Source organism: Nematostella vectensis, chromosome 12 (genome assembly GCF_932526225.1).
Source record: "Nematostella vectensis chromosome 12, jaNemVect1.1, whole genome shotgun sequence".
In the NCBI taxonomy this organism is placed as follows: domain Eukaryota; kingdom Metazoa; phylum Cnidaria; class Anthozoa; order Actiniaria; family Edwardsiidae; genus Nematostella; species Nematostella vectensis.
The window spans coordinates 8,261,957-8,274,847 of record NC_064045.1 but is presented as its reverse complement, the minus strand read 5'-3'; the positions used below and the strand labels follow the sequence as shown (position 1 = coordinate 8,274,847).

At 40.7% G+C, this 12,891-nt stretch overlaps 1 protein-coding gene across 2 annotated transcripts in view; it reads right to left on the bottom strand.

The window, feature by feature from the left end:
- Positions 1–12,883, bottom strand: part of LOC5509592 (TATA-binding protein-associated factor 172) — a 47,340-nt gene extending 34,457 nt beyond the window's left edge. The window contains exons 1-10 of one of the 2 annotated variants that reach the window (XM_048719452.1): positions 12,743–12,883; positions 12,543–12,666; positions 12,016–12,130; positions 10,249–10,398; positions 8,715–8,890; positions 3,883–4,019; positions 2,396–2,522; positions 2,128–2,196; positions 573–662; positions 67–162 (exon numbers count right to left, since the gene is read on the bottom strand). In XM_048719452.1, the coding sequence (XP_048575409.1) occupies positions 67–162; positions 573–662; positions 2,128–2,196; positions 2,396–2,522; positions 3,883–4,019; positions 8,715–8,890; positions 10,249–10,398; positions 12,016–12,130; positions 12,543–12,666; positions 12,743–12,753 (1,095 nt within the window). In that variant the 5' untranslated portion in view covers positions 12,754–12,883. The remainder of the gene's footprint in view (positions 1–66; positions 163–572; positions 663–2,127; positions 2,197–2,395; positions 2,523–3,882; positions 4,020–8,714; positions 8,891–10,248; positions 10,399–12,015; positions 12,131–12,542; positions 12,667–12,742) is intronic. The other variant, XM_048719451.1, reaches the window with a different exon arrangement.
- Between the last annotated feature and the right edge of the window lie 8 nt (positions 12,884–12,891).

The following is a 12,891-nucleotide window of genomic DNA, read 5'->3' as shown; positions in this document are numbered from 1 at the left end:
TCTCTGCCGTACCTAGTTCGAACTTTGAACACTCACAAAGATGTGCTATTTTATACTAGAACTTACCTCATCGGAGACAAAGTCTCCAAATCGGTCGAGAGCAAGCACACACAGCAGGTAGACGGCCATGTTCTCCATCCACTTCATGTTCTGCATGTGCATCTGGTGGATGCAGCAGAAGTCTTATTTGATTATGCTCATGGTTAGTCACCTGGTTGGTTGCAGCGAACTTTGAAACTTTGCATAAATTTCTTAAGGGATCTTGTAACATAAAAATTTTTAAAAATAAATAAATTAAAACATCTATGAAAAAAAATGGATAAACACCCACCCCTATCTATAGACAGAACCTGACACCATTCTTATTATATCTTGGCACAATATTTACAAAAAATACATGGATCATCATTTTTTGTTCGATTTTCTTTTTTTTTTACAAGAGTTGGCCCATAACCACCTCCCCCTTTCAAAGATTTTGTCACATTTTTGGGATTTTTTAAGAAAGTAAGAAGTGAGACTGCTGACACTTTTGGGGTCGGACTTCTATTAGAACCTTTTGATTAAGTACTCACTTCTTCTAAAAAAGTGTCCACTGTTTTACCAGCACCCTGACCATGAACCTTGACAATCTCTCGCAATCCAGTGGCAGCTCCATGTCGTACCTGAAGGAAAAGAACATTAGCAACATAAAAACGCCTTCTTCCGACCAGCTTTTCTACCCCACTAGTTAACCAAAGTAGAAAACTAATGCAACTGGAAAATTCAATTTGGTTGTATGATAGTAAACAAAGTATCGTTAATAAAACATCATGTACTTCAATGCATATTGGAAGGTGCCAATTCTGTTTCAAAGCTAATCTAGGAACCTGGTTAAGCATTCACTACCAATAACTAGGACACCATGCAACCATAATTTGAACTGTGTGACTAAGTTTCAAAAAGGTAAAAATTAAAGTTCTTAAAACCTTTTACTTATAATGATCTAGCCAAAACAAAGCATAGATAAACTTTCAAATTCTGAAAAGGGAATTAAATTTGATGATTGAAATTTGGATTTTCTACAGATCTTTGAAAATTTTCCTGGCCGCGCGAAAGGAGATTGAATAGAGTGAATAATTCCAAGTTTTGGCAGGAAAATCTGAAACATGTTTTCATTAAATCCGTTAAAATTCAGAGATGGCAATACCACAAAATATTGGCGAATTGTTTTCTTTTGCAATACTACCCACAATGAAGAGAAGAATGATTTAAAGTCATGAATTGTATGCGAAAAAAGAAAATATCGTTTTGTTGTATGTTTCAAAAACAGCGAGCTCTTAAGAATGTCGCAATTCTTGATTGCAAATGCAGCGTGCACACACAATGCAAAAACAATTAAAAAATATCTGCTAAATTTTTCAGATTTGTTTCATGAAGTTAAATAATCATTTGAGTACCAGGTTGAGATATAAAGATGACGGTAAAAGTTGTAACCACACAACGTTCTTTTGCAATAATTAAGAACACATGAAGACGGGAACCGGTTTAGCGCGAGCAATATGTTTTCTCATGTAATTTGGTTGACATCTCGATCTATGTCACAAATGACTGGACCCGGGTCTTTCAGTTCACAGCATTTTTTTTCGAAGGTTGACCAAAATACCTCAATATTACAGATTTGCGTTATTCGCGCAAACATGTCTTTTATAGGGTCCATATGAACCACATACCATTTGGAAGATGAATAATATAAAGAATTGACAAAGTCTATCAACTCTGAAAGGTTATATGAACTTTAAGAATTCTGAGCTCTTTTAAAACTGGTTCCCATACGACTCAATAGCACATGATCACAGTTATTTTAACCATACTGTAAGATTGCATTTCAATCGCAGAGGGGTTTCCATATGGTCACACACAATTGCAAATGATGGCAAAGTAAGTTTTTTTAAATCGTACAAGATAGGCATGCAATTAAGTGGGATCATATGAAAACCATCCTGTAACCCAAGAAATGGAGTGTTAAAAATAGAGTGTTCTGTGAAATGGACCAGAGCTTCTGTATAAAAACTTTGCAAAAAAATAAACATCAATAGAGTTGGAAATACTGTATTTGGCCAAAACAACAAACTGAGTAATGGCACTTACCTCCCAAGAATGGTGAAAAAGTTCTTGGCTAAGTTCTTGGCAAAAATGCTCAAAGGGCCACTCTCCTGACTGAATACAAAAAAAAAACATGTTTTTTTGTACTGTACCTTGACTGTGTTTGAGGGTGAATAGACAGACACAATGCTGTTTGTACAGTGTATAACACTGTATCTGAATACTTCAAAAGCCCATTATGTGTAACATCAGTTTTCACACACTGTCTAATAAATGTAGGCGTGAACATGTGAACCATATAATCTGTACATACCTCTTCAAAGGTAGCAGCCACGTCAGTGACATTATCGACCACAATTTTATCAGCATGGGCAGGTTGTTCCACTACAACACTTGCTGTCTTTCTTTTCTTGACATTAGGGCCATCCTCATCTTCATTGCTAGAAACACAAGGTAACAAGAACAAACATATAAAAATATATATTCAATAGAACTAACAGTAGAATCCCATTAAGTTCAACTCTAAAGGGAAACCCAAATCAGCTTAAGTTTTCAGGCTCAGTTGAAAACATATTATTTTAATACTACATTAGAAGTTGCTAATTTTTTCATATAAATAAGGACAAAATACTGTATCTTTATCTATATATGCTAAGGTTTTCTGTGTTTGAAACAGATCACAATTTACACAATACCCGATATCAACCCATGGACCTACAGTACAGTGCATATTATTTATGGGTTTGAAGTTTAACCCATTGACTCCTGGCTATTTTTGAGCTGAATTTACAAAAAAAAGACTTAAAAAAGATACCTCCCCCCCCCTATTCTGAGTTTTATACAGCCCGTCAAAGTCAAACACAGCTGCACCTAGTCAGCGGCATCCAAGCTTTCCAACAGTGCTTTGCGGTCCCCACTTTTAATCCCTCGTCGTTGTGCTGAAGCCAGCACAAGTTGATGGTTGCTTGTATTTTTTATCAAAAATACAGCTATAAGTATATTAGGAGAGTGTCTCAGGACATCATGAAGTCTTTTGGGGCATAATTGAGTGCTTTGCTTATGGATATTTGCAAGCAAAGGTGGATTCATGATGATTTTTTCTTGTTTGGCTTTGCCTGGATGAGAAAATAATTTTCTAATGAATCACCACAGCCCTCCTAAATGCTCTCTTTTCTGAAACCAAATTGATTCCAAAATTGTTTACACTGCTATTCTGGGTCTGTATGACCTGGAATTGATTTGTTTGGCTTCGGGGTAAAAAGACTTATAAAAAACCATCTGACTTTGGGGAGAGGAGTGTTGACTGGCCCTCCCATCATGAATTTTTCCCTGGATCTCCCAGAATGCTTTGCAATCCGTAAAGGCATCTTCGTGGTTTTACAAGCCTTAAAGGAGTGGACATTGTGTTTTGAGGCCATGGAAATGAACCTGAAGGATCAGAATAAAGGTATCTATATGTGTCTTGAGCTGTGTTTGCTGATCTCTCTCCCTTGTGTTGTATTTTGAGCATTTTATTTAGAGGGGTGATTCTGCTTTTCTTTCCTTGTTCGATTTGAAATTTGTCAAAGAACCTGTGCTATTAAATTATTAAGGGCAACCAAATTTCAGAACATCAGGTTGGTCTTTTTTTTCCCCATGTTAATGTTAACCTAAAACACATTATTTAGATGACAAAATATCCAGGAGACTTGATCCAGCAAGTTAGCTGGATTAGAAGGATTAGTAATAGAATTTAACAGCTGTGGGGAGTAAAGCCCTTTTTTATATTCACATGTTTCCTGTCCAGCTTGCATACAGTACCTGACTGAGTCACCTGCCTCCTTTGATCTCTGTTTAGCAAGCAGTTTGGCTTTGCGCTTGGCCCGGTTCTTCTCCCTTGCGCTCATCTTAGACGAACTAATGGCTGCAATCTCAGCAGCAACAACATCTGCTGCACTCTTTGTTACAAACAGAGAGATTATAAAAATACAGCAACAACAACTACAGCACTTTTTGCTTCAAACAGAGAGATTATAAAAATCTCAATCTCAATCCCCACTTATGAAGGAGTAAGTTATGGACCACAAGCCCCACTTATGAAGGAGTAAGTTATGGACCACAAGCTCCACTTATGAAGGAGTAAGTTATGGACAACAAGCCCCTCTTATGAAGGAGTAAGTTATGGACCACAAGCCCCACTTATGAAGGAGTAAGTTATGGAACACAAGCCCCACTTATGAAGGAGTAAGTCATGGACCACAAGCCCCACTTATGAAGGAGTAAGTTATGGAACACAAGCCCCACTTATGAAGGAGTAAGTTATGGACAACAAGCCCCTCTTATGAAGGAGTAAGTTATGGACCACAAGCTCCACTTATGAAGGAGTAAGTTATGGAACACAAGCCCCACTTATGAAGGAGTAAGTTATGGACAACAAGCCCCTCTTATGAAGGAGTAAGTTATGGACCTCAAGCCCCACTTATGAAGGAGTAAGTTATGGAACACAAGCCCCACTTATGAAGGAGTAAGTTATGGACAACAAGCCCCTCTTATGAAGGAGTAAGTTATGGACCACAAGCTCCACTTATGAAGGAGTAAGTTATGGAACACAAGCCCCACTTATGAAGGAGTAAGTTATGGACAACAAGCCCCTCTTATGAAGGAGTAAGTTATGGACCACAAGCCCCACTTATGAAGGAGTAAGTTATGGACCACAAGCCCCACTTATGAAGGAGTAAGTTATGGACCACAAGCCCCACTTATGAAGGAGTAAGTCATGGACCACAAGCCCCTCTTATGAAGGAGTAAGTTGTGGACCACAAGCCCCTCTTATGAAGGAGTAAGTTATGGACCACAAGCCCCACTTATGAAGGAGTAAGTTATGGACCACAAGCCCCTCTTATGAAGGAGTAAGTTGTGGACCACAAGCCCTTCTTATGAAGGAGTAAGTTATGGACCACAAGCCCCACTTATGAAGGAGTAAGTTATGGACCACAAGCCCCACTTATAAAGGAGTAAGTTATGGACCACAAGCCTCACTTATGAAGGAGTAAGTTATGGACCACAAGCCCCACTTATGAAGGGGTAAGTCATGGACCACAAGCCTTACTTATGAAGGAGTAAGTCATGGACCACAAGCCCCACTTATGAAGGAGTAAGTCATGGACCACAAGCCCCACTTATGAAGGAGTAAGTTATGGACCACAAGCCCCTCTTATGAAGGAGTAAGTTATGGACCACAAGCCCCACTTACGAAGGAGTAAGTTATGGACCACAAGCCCCACTTATGAAGGAGTAAGTTATGGACCACAAGCCCCACCTATGAAGGAGTAAGTCATGGACCACAAGCCTCACTTATGAAGGAGTAAGTTATGGACCACAAGCCCCACTTATGAAGGAGTAAGTCATGGACCACAAGCCCCACTTATGAAGGAGTAAGTTATGGACCACAATCCCCGCTTATGAAGGAGTAAGTTATGGACCACAATCCCCGCTTATGAAGGAGTAAGTTATAGACCACAAGCCCCACTTATGAAGGAGTAAGTTATGGACCACAAGCCCCACTTATGAAGGAGTAAGTTGTGGACCACAAGCCCCACTTATGAAGGAGTAAGTTATGGACCACAAGCCCCACTTATGAAGGAGTAAGTTATGGACCACAAGCCCCATTTATGAAGGAGTAAGTTATGGACCACAAGCCCCACTTCTGAAGGAGTAAGTCATGGACCACAAGCCCCTCTTATGAAGGAGTAAGTTGTGGACCACAAGCCCCTCTTATGAAGGAGTAAGTTATGGACCACAAGCCCCACTTATGAAGGAGTAAGTTGTGGACCACAAGCCCCTCTTATGAAGGAGTAAGTTATGGACCACAAGCCCCACTTATGAAGGAGTAAGTTATGGACCACAAGCCCCTCTTATGAAGGAGTAAGTTGTGGACCACAAGCCCTTCTTATGAAGGAGTAAGTTATGGACCACAAGCCCCACTTATGAAGGAGTAAGTTATGGACCACAAGCCTCACTTATGAAGGAGTAAGTTATGGACCACAAGCCCCACTTATGAAGGAGTAAGTCATGGACCACAAGCCCCACTTATGAAGGAGTAAGTTATGGACCACAAGCCCCACTTATGAAGGAGTAAGTTATGGACCACAAGCCCTACTTATTAAGGAGTAAGTCATGGACCACAAGCCTTACTTATGAAGGAGTAAGTTATGGACCACAAGCCCCACTTATGAAGGAGTAAGTCATGGACCACAAGCCCCTTTTATGAAGGAGTAAGTTATGGACCACAAGCCCCACTTATGAAGGAGTAAGTCATGGACCACAAGCCCCACTTATGAAGGAGTAAGTCATGGACCACAAGCCTTACTTATGAAGGAGTAAGTCATGGACCACAAGCCTTACTTATGAAGGAGTAAGTCATAGACCACAAGCCCCACTTATGAAGGAGTAAGTTATGGACCACAAGCCCCACTTATGAAGGAGTAAGTCATGGACCACAAGCCCCACTTATGAAGGAGTAAGTTATGGACCACAAGCCCCACTTATGAAGGAGTAAGTCATGGACCACAAGCCTTACTTATGAAGGAGTAAGTTATGGACCACAAGCCCCACTTATGAAGGAGTAAGTCATGGACCACAAGCCCCATTTATGAAGGAGTAAGTTATGGACCACAAGCCCCACTTCTGAAGGAGTAAGTCATGGACCACAAGCCCCACTTATGAAGGAGTAAGTCATGGACCACAAGCCTTACTTATGAAGGAGTAAGTCATGGACCACAAGCCTTACTTATGAAGGAGTAAGTCATAGACCACAAGCCCCACTTATGAAGGAGTAAGTTATGGACCACAAGCCCCACTTATGAAGGAGTAAGTCATAGACCACAAGCCCCACTTATGAAGGGGTACTTTATGGACCACAAGCCCCACTTATGAAGGAGTAAGTCATGGACCACAAGCCCCACTTATGAAGGAGTAAGTCATGGACCACAAGCCCCACTTATGAAGGAGTAAGTCATGGACCACAAGCCTTACTTATGAAGGAGTAAGTAATGGACCACAAGCCTTACTTATGAAGGAGTAAGTTATGGACCACAAGCCCCACTTATGAAGGAGTCAGTCATGGACCACAAGCCCCACTTATGAAGGAGTAAGTTATGGACCACAAGCCCCACTTATGAAGGAGTAAGTTATGGACCACAAGCCCCACTTATGAAGGAGTAAGTTATGGACCACAAGCCCCACTTATGAAGGAGTAAGTTATGGACCACAAGCCCCACTTATGAAGGAGTAAGTTATGGACCACAAGCCTCACTTATGAAGGAGTAAGTTATGGACCACAAGCCCCACTTATGAAGGAGTAAGTCATGGACCACAAGCCCCACTTATGAAGGAGTAAGTTATGGACCACAAGCCCCACTTATGAAGGAGTAAGTTATGGACCACAAGCCCTACTTATTAAGGAGTAAGTCATGGACCACAAGCCCCACTTATGAAGGAGTAAGTTATGGACCACAAGCCCCACTTATGAAGGAGTAAGTCATGGACCACAAGCCCCACTTATGAAGGAGTAAGTCATGGACCACAAGCCTTACTTATGAAGGAGTAAGTCATGGACCACAAGCCTTACTTATGAAGGAGTAAGTCATAGACCACAAGCCCCACTTATGAAGGAGTAAGTTATGGACCACAAGCCCCACTTATGAAGGAGTAAGTCATAGACCACAAGCCCCACTTATGAAGGGGTACTTTATGGACCACAAGCCCCACTTATGAAGGAGTAAGTCATGGACCACAAGCCCCACTTATGAAGGAGTAAGTCATGGACCACAAGCCCCACTTATGAAGGAGTAAGTAATGGACCACAAGCCTTACTTATGAAGGAGTAAGTAATGGACCACAAGCCTTACTTATGAAGGAGTAAGTTATGGACCACAAGCCCCACTTATGAAGGAGTCAGTCATGGACCACAAGCCCCACTTATGAAGGAGTAAGTTATGGACCACAAGCCCCACTTATAAAGGAGTAAGTTATGGACCACAAGCCCCACTTATGAAGGAGTAAGTTATGGACCACAAGCCCCACTTATGAAGGAGTAAGTTATGGACCACAAGCCCCACTTATGAAGGAGTAAGTCATGGACCACAAGCCCCACTTATGAAGGAGTAAGTTATGGACCACAAGCCCTACTTATGAAGGAGTAAGTTATGGACCACAAGCCTCACTTATGAAGGAGTAAGTTATGGACCACAAGCCCCACTTATGAAGGAGTAAGTCATGGACCACAAGCCCCACTTATGAAGGAGTAAGTTATGGACCACAAGCCCCACTTATGAAGGAGTAAGTTATGGACCACAAGCCCTACTTATTAAGGAGTAAGTCATGGACCACAAGCCCCACTTATGAAGGAGTAAGTTATGGACCACAAGCCCTACTTATTAAGGAGTAAGTCATGGACCACAAGCCCCACTTATGAAGGAGTAAGTTATGGACCACAAGCCCCACTTATGAAGGAGTAAGTCATGGACCACAAGCCCCATTTATGAAGAGGAAGGTTATGGACCTCAAGCCTCACTGATGAAGGAGTAAGTCAGGTGTTTCAAGCCACACTTATGAAGGGGCAAGTATCACCCTCATCAACTAAAACTGTGTACCTCAAATGAGTTCTGTTTCTTTGCCGGTTTGCGTCTGGTGTCTTCAACACTCATCAGCAGATCCTCATCATCAAAAAGCTTATCCATCCCAACATCAAGCCCAGGAATAATGTCCAGTCCAAGTCTCTTACGGACCATCCTTTGCTGCAGAGCCAACTTCTCCTTTGGATCAAGACCTGCAAGTCCATGCATAGCATAGTCAATCTAGAAACTTCAGGTCATACAGTATGTAGGTGCACATACTACCATTGCATTCAACCAGGGTCCAATTGCTGGACCTATGCCCCCAGTATGGCCGAAATGCTAACCTTAGGGTTAGCTAGCAATAGGGTACTTGCGCTAATGTAAGATATCACATCACCTTTTGGTTGGCATATTCAAGCCAAAATAAACACAGAATTGACTGCCCCCTCCAAAGTACGACAATTAAATTAAATTTTCAATTAAAATAAACCCTTGAAAAAAAAACTTTTTTGGCTTTAATTGCCCTGATAAGTTGCTTTTTGTTGCTGCTATTTTGCAGCTAAAAGCCTGAGTGTACCCTAGTTTGCCATTCAAAAAGTCAGATCTCTTAGTGCAAGTCCCCTATTAGGGAAAATTCCACTAACTGCCCAGTTTTTGAAAAAAAATGTGACATGTGAGCTTTCTTTTGCGATAAAGATTGCCGCAATCGCTCCATTGCTCCATTAGATAGAGCCAAACATAAACCAAAGAAGCATCATTGTTCAAGTGTCTTTGAAGAAAAATAACTACTACGACAAGCTTAACTCAAATTTTATGTATTTTACGTTGTTTTCTTAACCAAGTATAAGGCTTCTAGCGAAAACTAGGAGTTTGAGAGTTGAGTTGGAGCAAACCAACCATCGCTTCGAGCGAAACATCTTTTAGCAAACCGGGTTTCTAGTGAAGCCCGTATCTCACGCGGCTACAACAAAACTTTGATCTGCTTGACAACTTTTTTTGTTTGTACAGTTAGAATAGCACACTTCAAACAGACGAGAATTATTTTATAGTTAGAAATAGCACACTTCAAACAGATGAGAACTATTTTAGAAAAACGTGTTGTTTGAAAGTAACATTCTCATATATCAAATTATTCACACCATCGCAGATTCTATCTGACAGTTTGGTTTAATGATGCCCACAGCTGGTATACATTTTCAGAAGATGCTTGTTTTAAGAAACAAAACTTGTCTGGTGCTGCACATTTATTCGTAAACTTGTTCATTTTAAGCGGCCAATTGACACCATTTGGAACTCCCGTTTGAACATTTATGCAAGATTATTGAACGTTTATGCAAGCATTTAAACGTTTATGCATAATGTTTAAACGATTGAAAAAGCCATTTAAAGCTGTTGCATACCTGTTTAATTTGGCTGTTTGAACGGAAAGCCATTATTATACACTTTCTCATGCAGGGTCACATATGGCTGTCAACTGTTAAGACATTTCAAATGCATTTGCCCAACAAAAGAAGGGAAGATTCAAAGAGCCTTAAGTTTTTTTTTTTTAATTCAAATTGTAATGACCTACCAGCTAGCTCATCATCTGGCATGTCATACTCGGCCCCAGATGAGCCAACCAATGGCTCGCCATGTTGAAGCACTCTCTTGATGTCAAACTTGCCAAACTCCAGCTGTTCAGGCTCAGAGCCACACAAAGAGCTACCATCCTGTGGCTCAGCTATCAGAAGGGAAAGAAACAAGGGTTATTGAGCTACCATCCTGTGGCTCAGATACTGGGGCTCAGCTATCAGAAGGGAAATAAACAAGGGTTAATGAACTACCATCCTTTGGCTTAGCTATCAGAAGGGAAAGAAACAAAGGTTATTGAGCTACCATCCTGTGGCTCACATACTGTATCAGAAGGGAAATAAACAAGGGTTATTGAGCTACCATCCTGTGGCACAGCTATTAGAATGGAAAGAAACAAATTGAGCTACCATTCTGGGGCTCAGCTATCAGAAGGGAAATAAACAAGGGTTAATGAACTACCATCCTTTGGCTCAGCTATCAGAAGGGAAATCCACAAGGGTAATTGAGCTACCATCTTGTGGCTCAGATATTCCATTATGGTTTTATTATACATTGATTCAGTAAAACACACTTTCACGAAAAAAACAAAATTTATTCCCGCTTTGCACAAAGGCTGCCGCTCACAATTGAATCTTCATGCCCTAGGCCCAAGATGCATTGCATGCGTAGAATCACTAAAATCTGCTAGCTGACTATTCTGACTATTCACTAGCTGATTAGTGAAGAGCCTCAGAATGTGTGATTCTCAAAATAATCAAAAGGCAAGGCCCTTGCCAAGTCGTGGATAAAAAAATGGTAATTAGGGACAAAAGCTTGGTTTTGGTGCATTTTAACCCACTTAAGGGTAAAATGGTATGTAGAGTAAGGACCAAACCAATAAATTTCTTGGCTTTATTAAGGTATTTTGTCTTAGACAAGTGTAAACAATAGTACTACTGTGATGTTGGAATAACTGCTTCAGGTAAGTCTATGCCCATCTGATTGATTCCCTGGGGACAAGCAGTCGACCCAGGTACCATTGATGGAAAGGTGCCCTCTAGCCCTCCTTAGGTGATTTACAGACATTTAAAAAGCTGATAACTGCTCTTGGCAAACAAAGTTCTGTCTAGAAATGTTATTCATGGAGACATTGGAAACAATGCTAAGCAAAGAGGGGATGAATTCCTAACAATTGCAAACAATGCATAGCAAAAGTGCAGATAAATTCCGAAGCTTAAATTATAAGAGCAAGAATGTGTTGGAGCTAATTCAGCAAGCATGCATGCAAGAAATAAACAAAGAATTTGGTGCACAGTCAGCAGTAAAAGAGGGGAAGTGGAAATGGCTTACCAGTGGCGTTTCATGATATACTGTATCATGAAAGTTGAACTGATAACGAACGGACTTTGAAACGAAACCTTATAGCTATTTATCGAATGTGGCTCGATTTATTATTGGCAAGAAAGGCAGGATTGGTGTTAATTCATAGTCTTAACCATCACCACCTTCAAAGAATTCAACTACGGCCGCCATGTTTTTTTTTTACATTGTTTGGAAAACCGCTGACAATTCACAGGCTTTTTTGCTCAAACATTTGCTTTGATTGGCCAAGAGTTGTGATTTTAGAAGAGTTATGATTTGCTATGGGTTACACTTAAGTCGACGATTAGCCACGAGTGACACAACCCCGCTAACCACAAAAAGTCCTGAATAGCTTCGCTATCCACAACTTAAAAAGGCCCCCCCTCCCCCATCAAATCCTGGGTATGCGTGCCTGGATCTTTACCTTTCACTGTAAGTCCGGGTGGTTCCCACTGTGGTACACTCTGTGCAATAGCCTCTATAGCTTGGCCAGCAGCTATCCTGGTATCCCAGTTGCCACTCTTTAAAAAGGTGTGCACCTAGAAAATGGAAAAAGTGGATAATATTTTCTCTGTCAACAGCTGGAGAAACAAGAATAATACCATGTCAAATGTACAATACATACAATAAATTCGACCCATGTACAGATGTGGTTACAATCAGAAAAACAGTTTCACAAAAAATTTAAGATGAATGACAGAAAAAAAAGAAAAATATATATAAACATCAATCTCCCAATACACTGGTTAATACTTAATAATAGTACGCGTTGCACAATTTCAATCAGAACTCGCATATCTATGAAGCCGTTTAATTTGATTTTGATATTAAAAATTAATAGAAAACTCGTGGTACTTTATAAAAGGAAACTTTGAAAATTGTCCTTAGCAAGCAATGTGCGCGTTCAGATGGCACTAACATAATATGCGCACACTCGTATTATCTGCATACCCTACTCAGCAGGTTAGGCAGCTCATGTGGATGGAGCTTTTGCACTTCACCGAGTTGTTTGGCCGCAGCTTTTCTCGTAACAGGAGTTGAACCAGTGTCGAGAAGCAGAAGCAACCTGTCTAGCCTGCAAAAATATCGCGCATTCCCATGATTATTTACCAAAAATACCATCCATATAGAATCACGGAGGTGTATCTTACCTGGTGGCCATTTTTCAAGGCTAAAATGTAGGGGGAAAGAGCTTTAATTTTCACATTTCGAGAGAGGACCAGGGACTTTTTTCGATTTGCGAAGGAAATTTTTCCGACATTTTGTTTCTGGCTCGTCCCAGACCTCTTGTGGTAGCGAG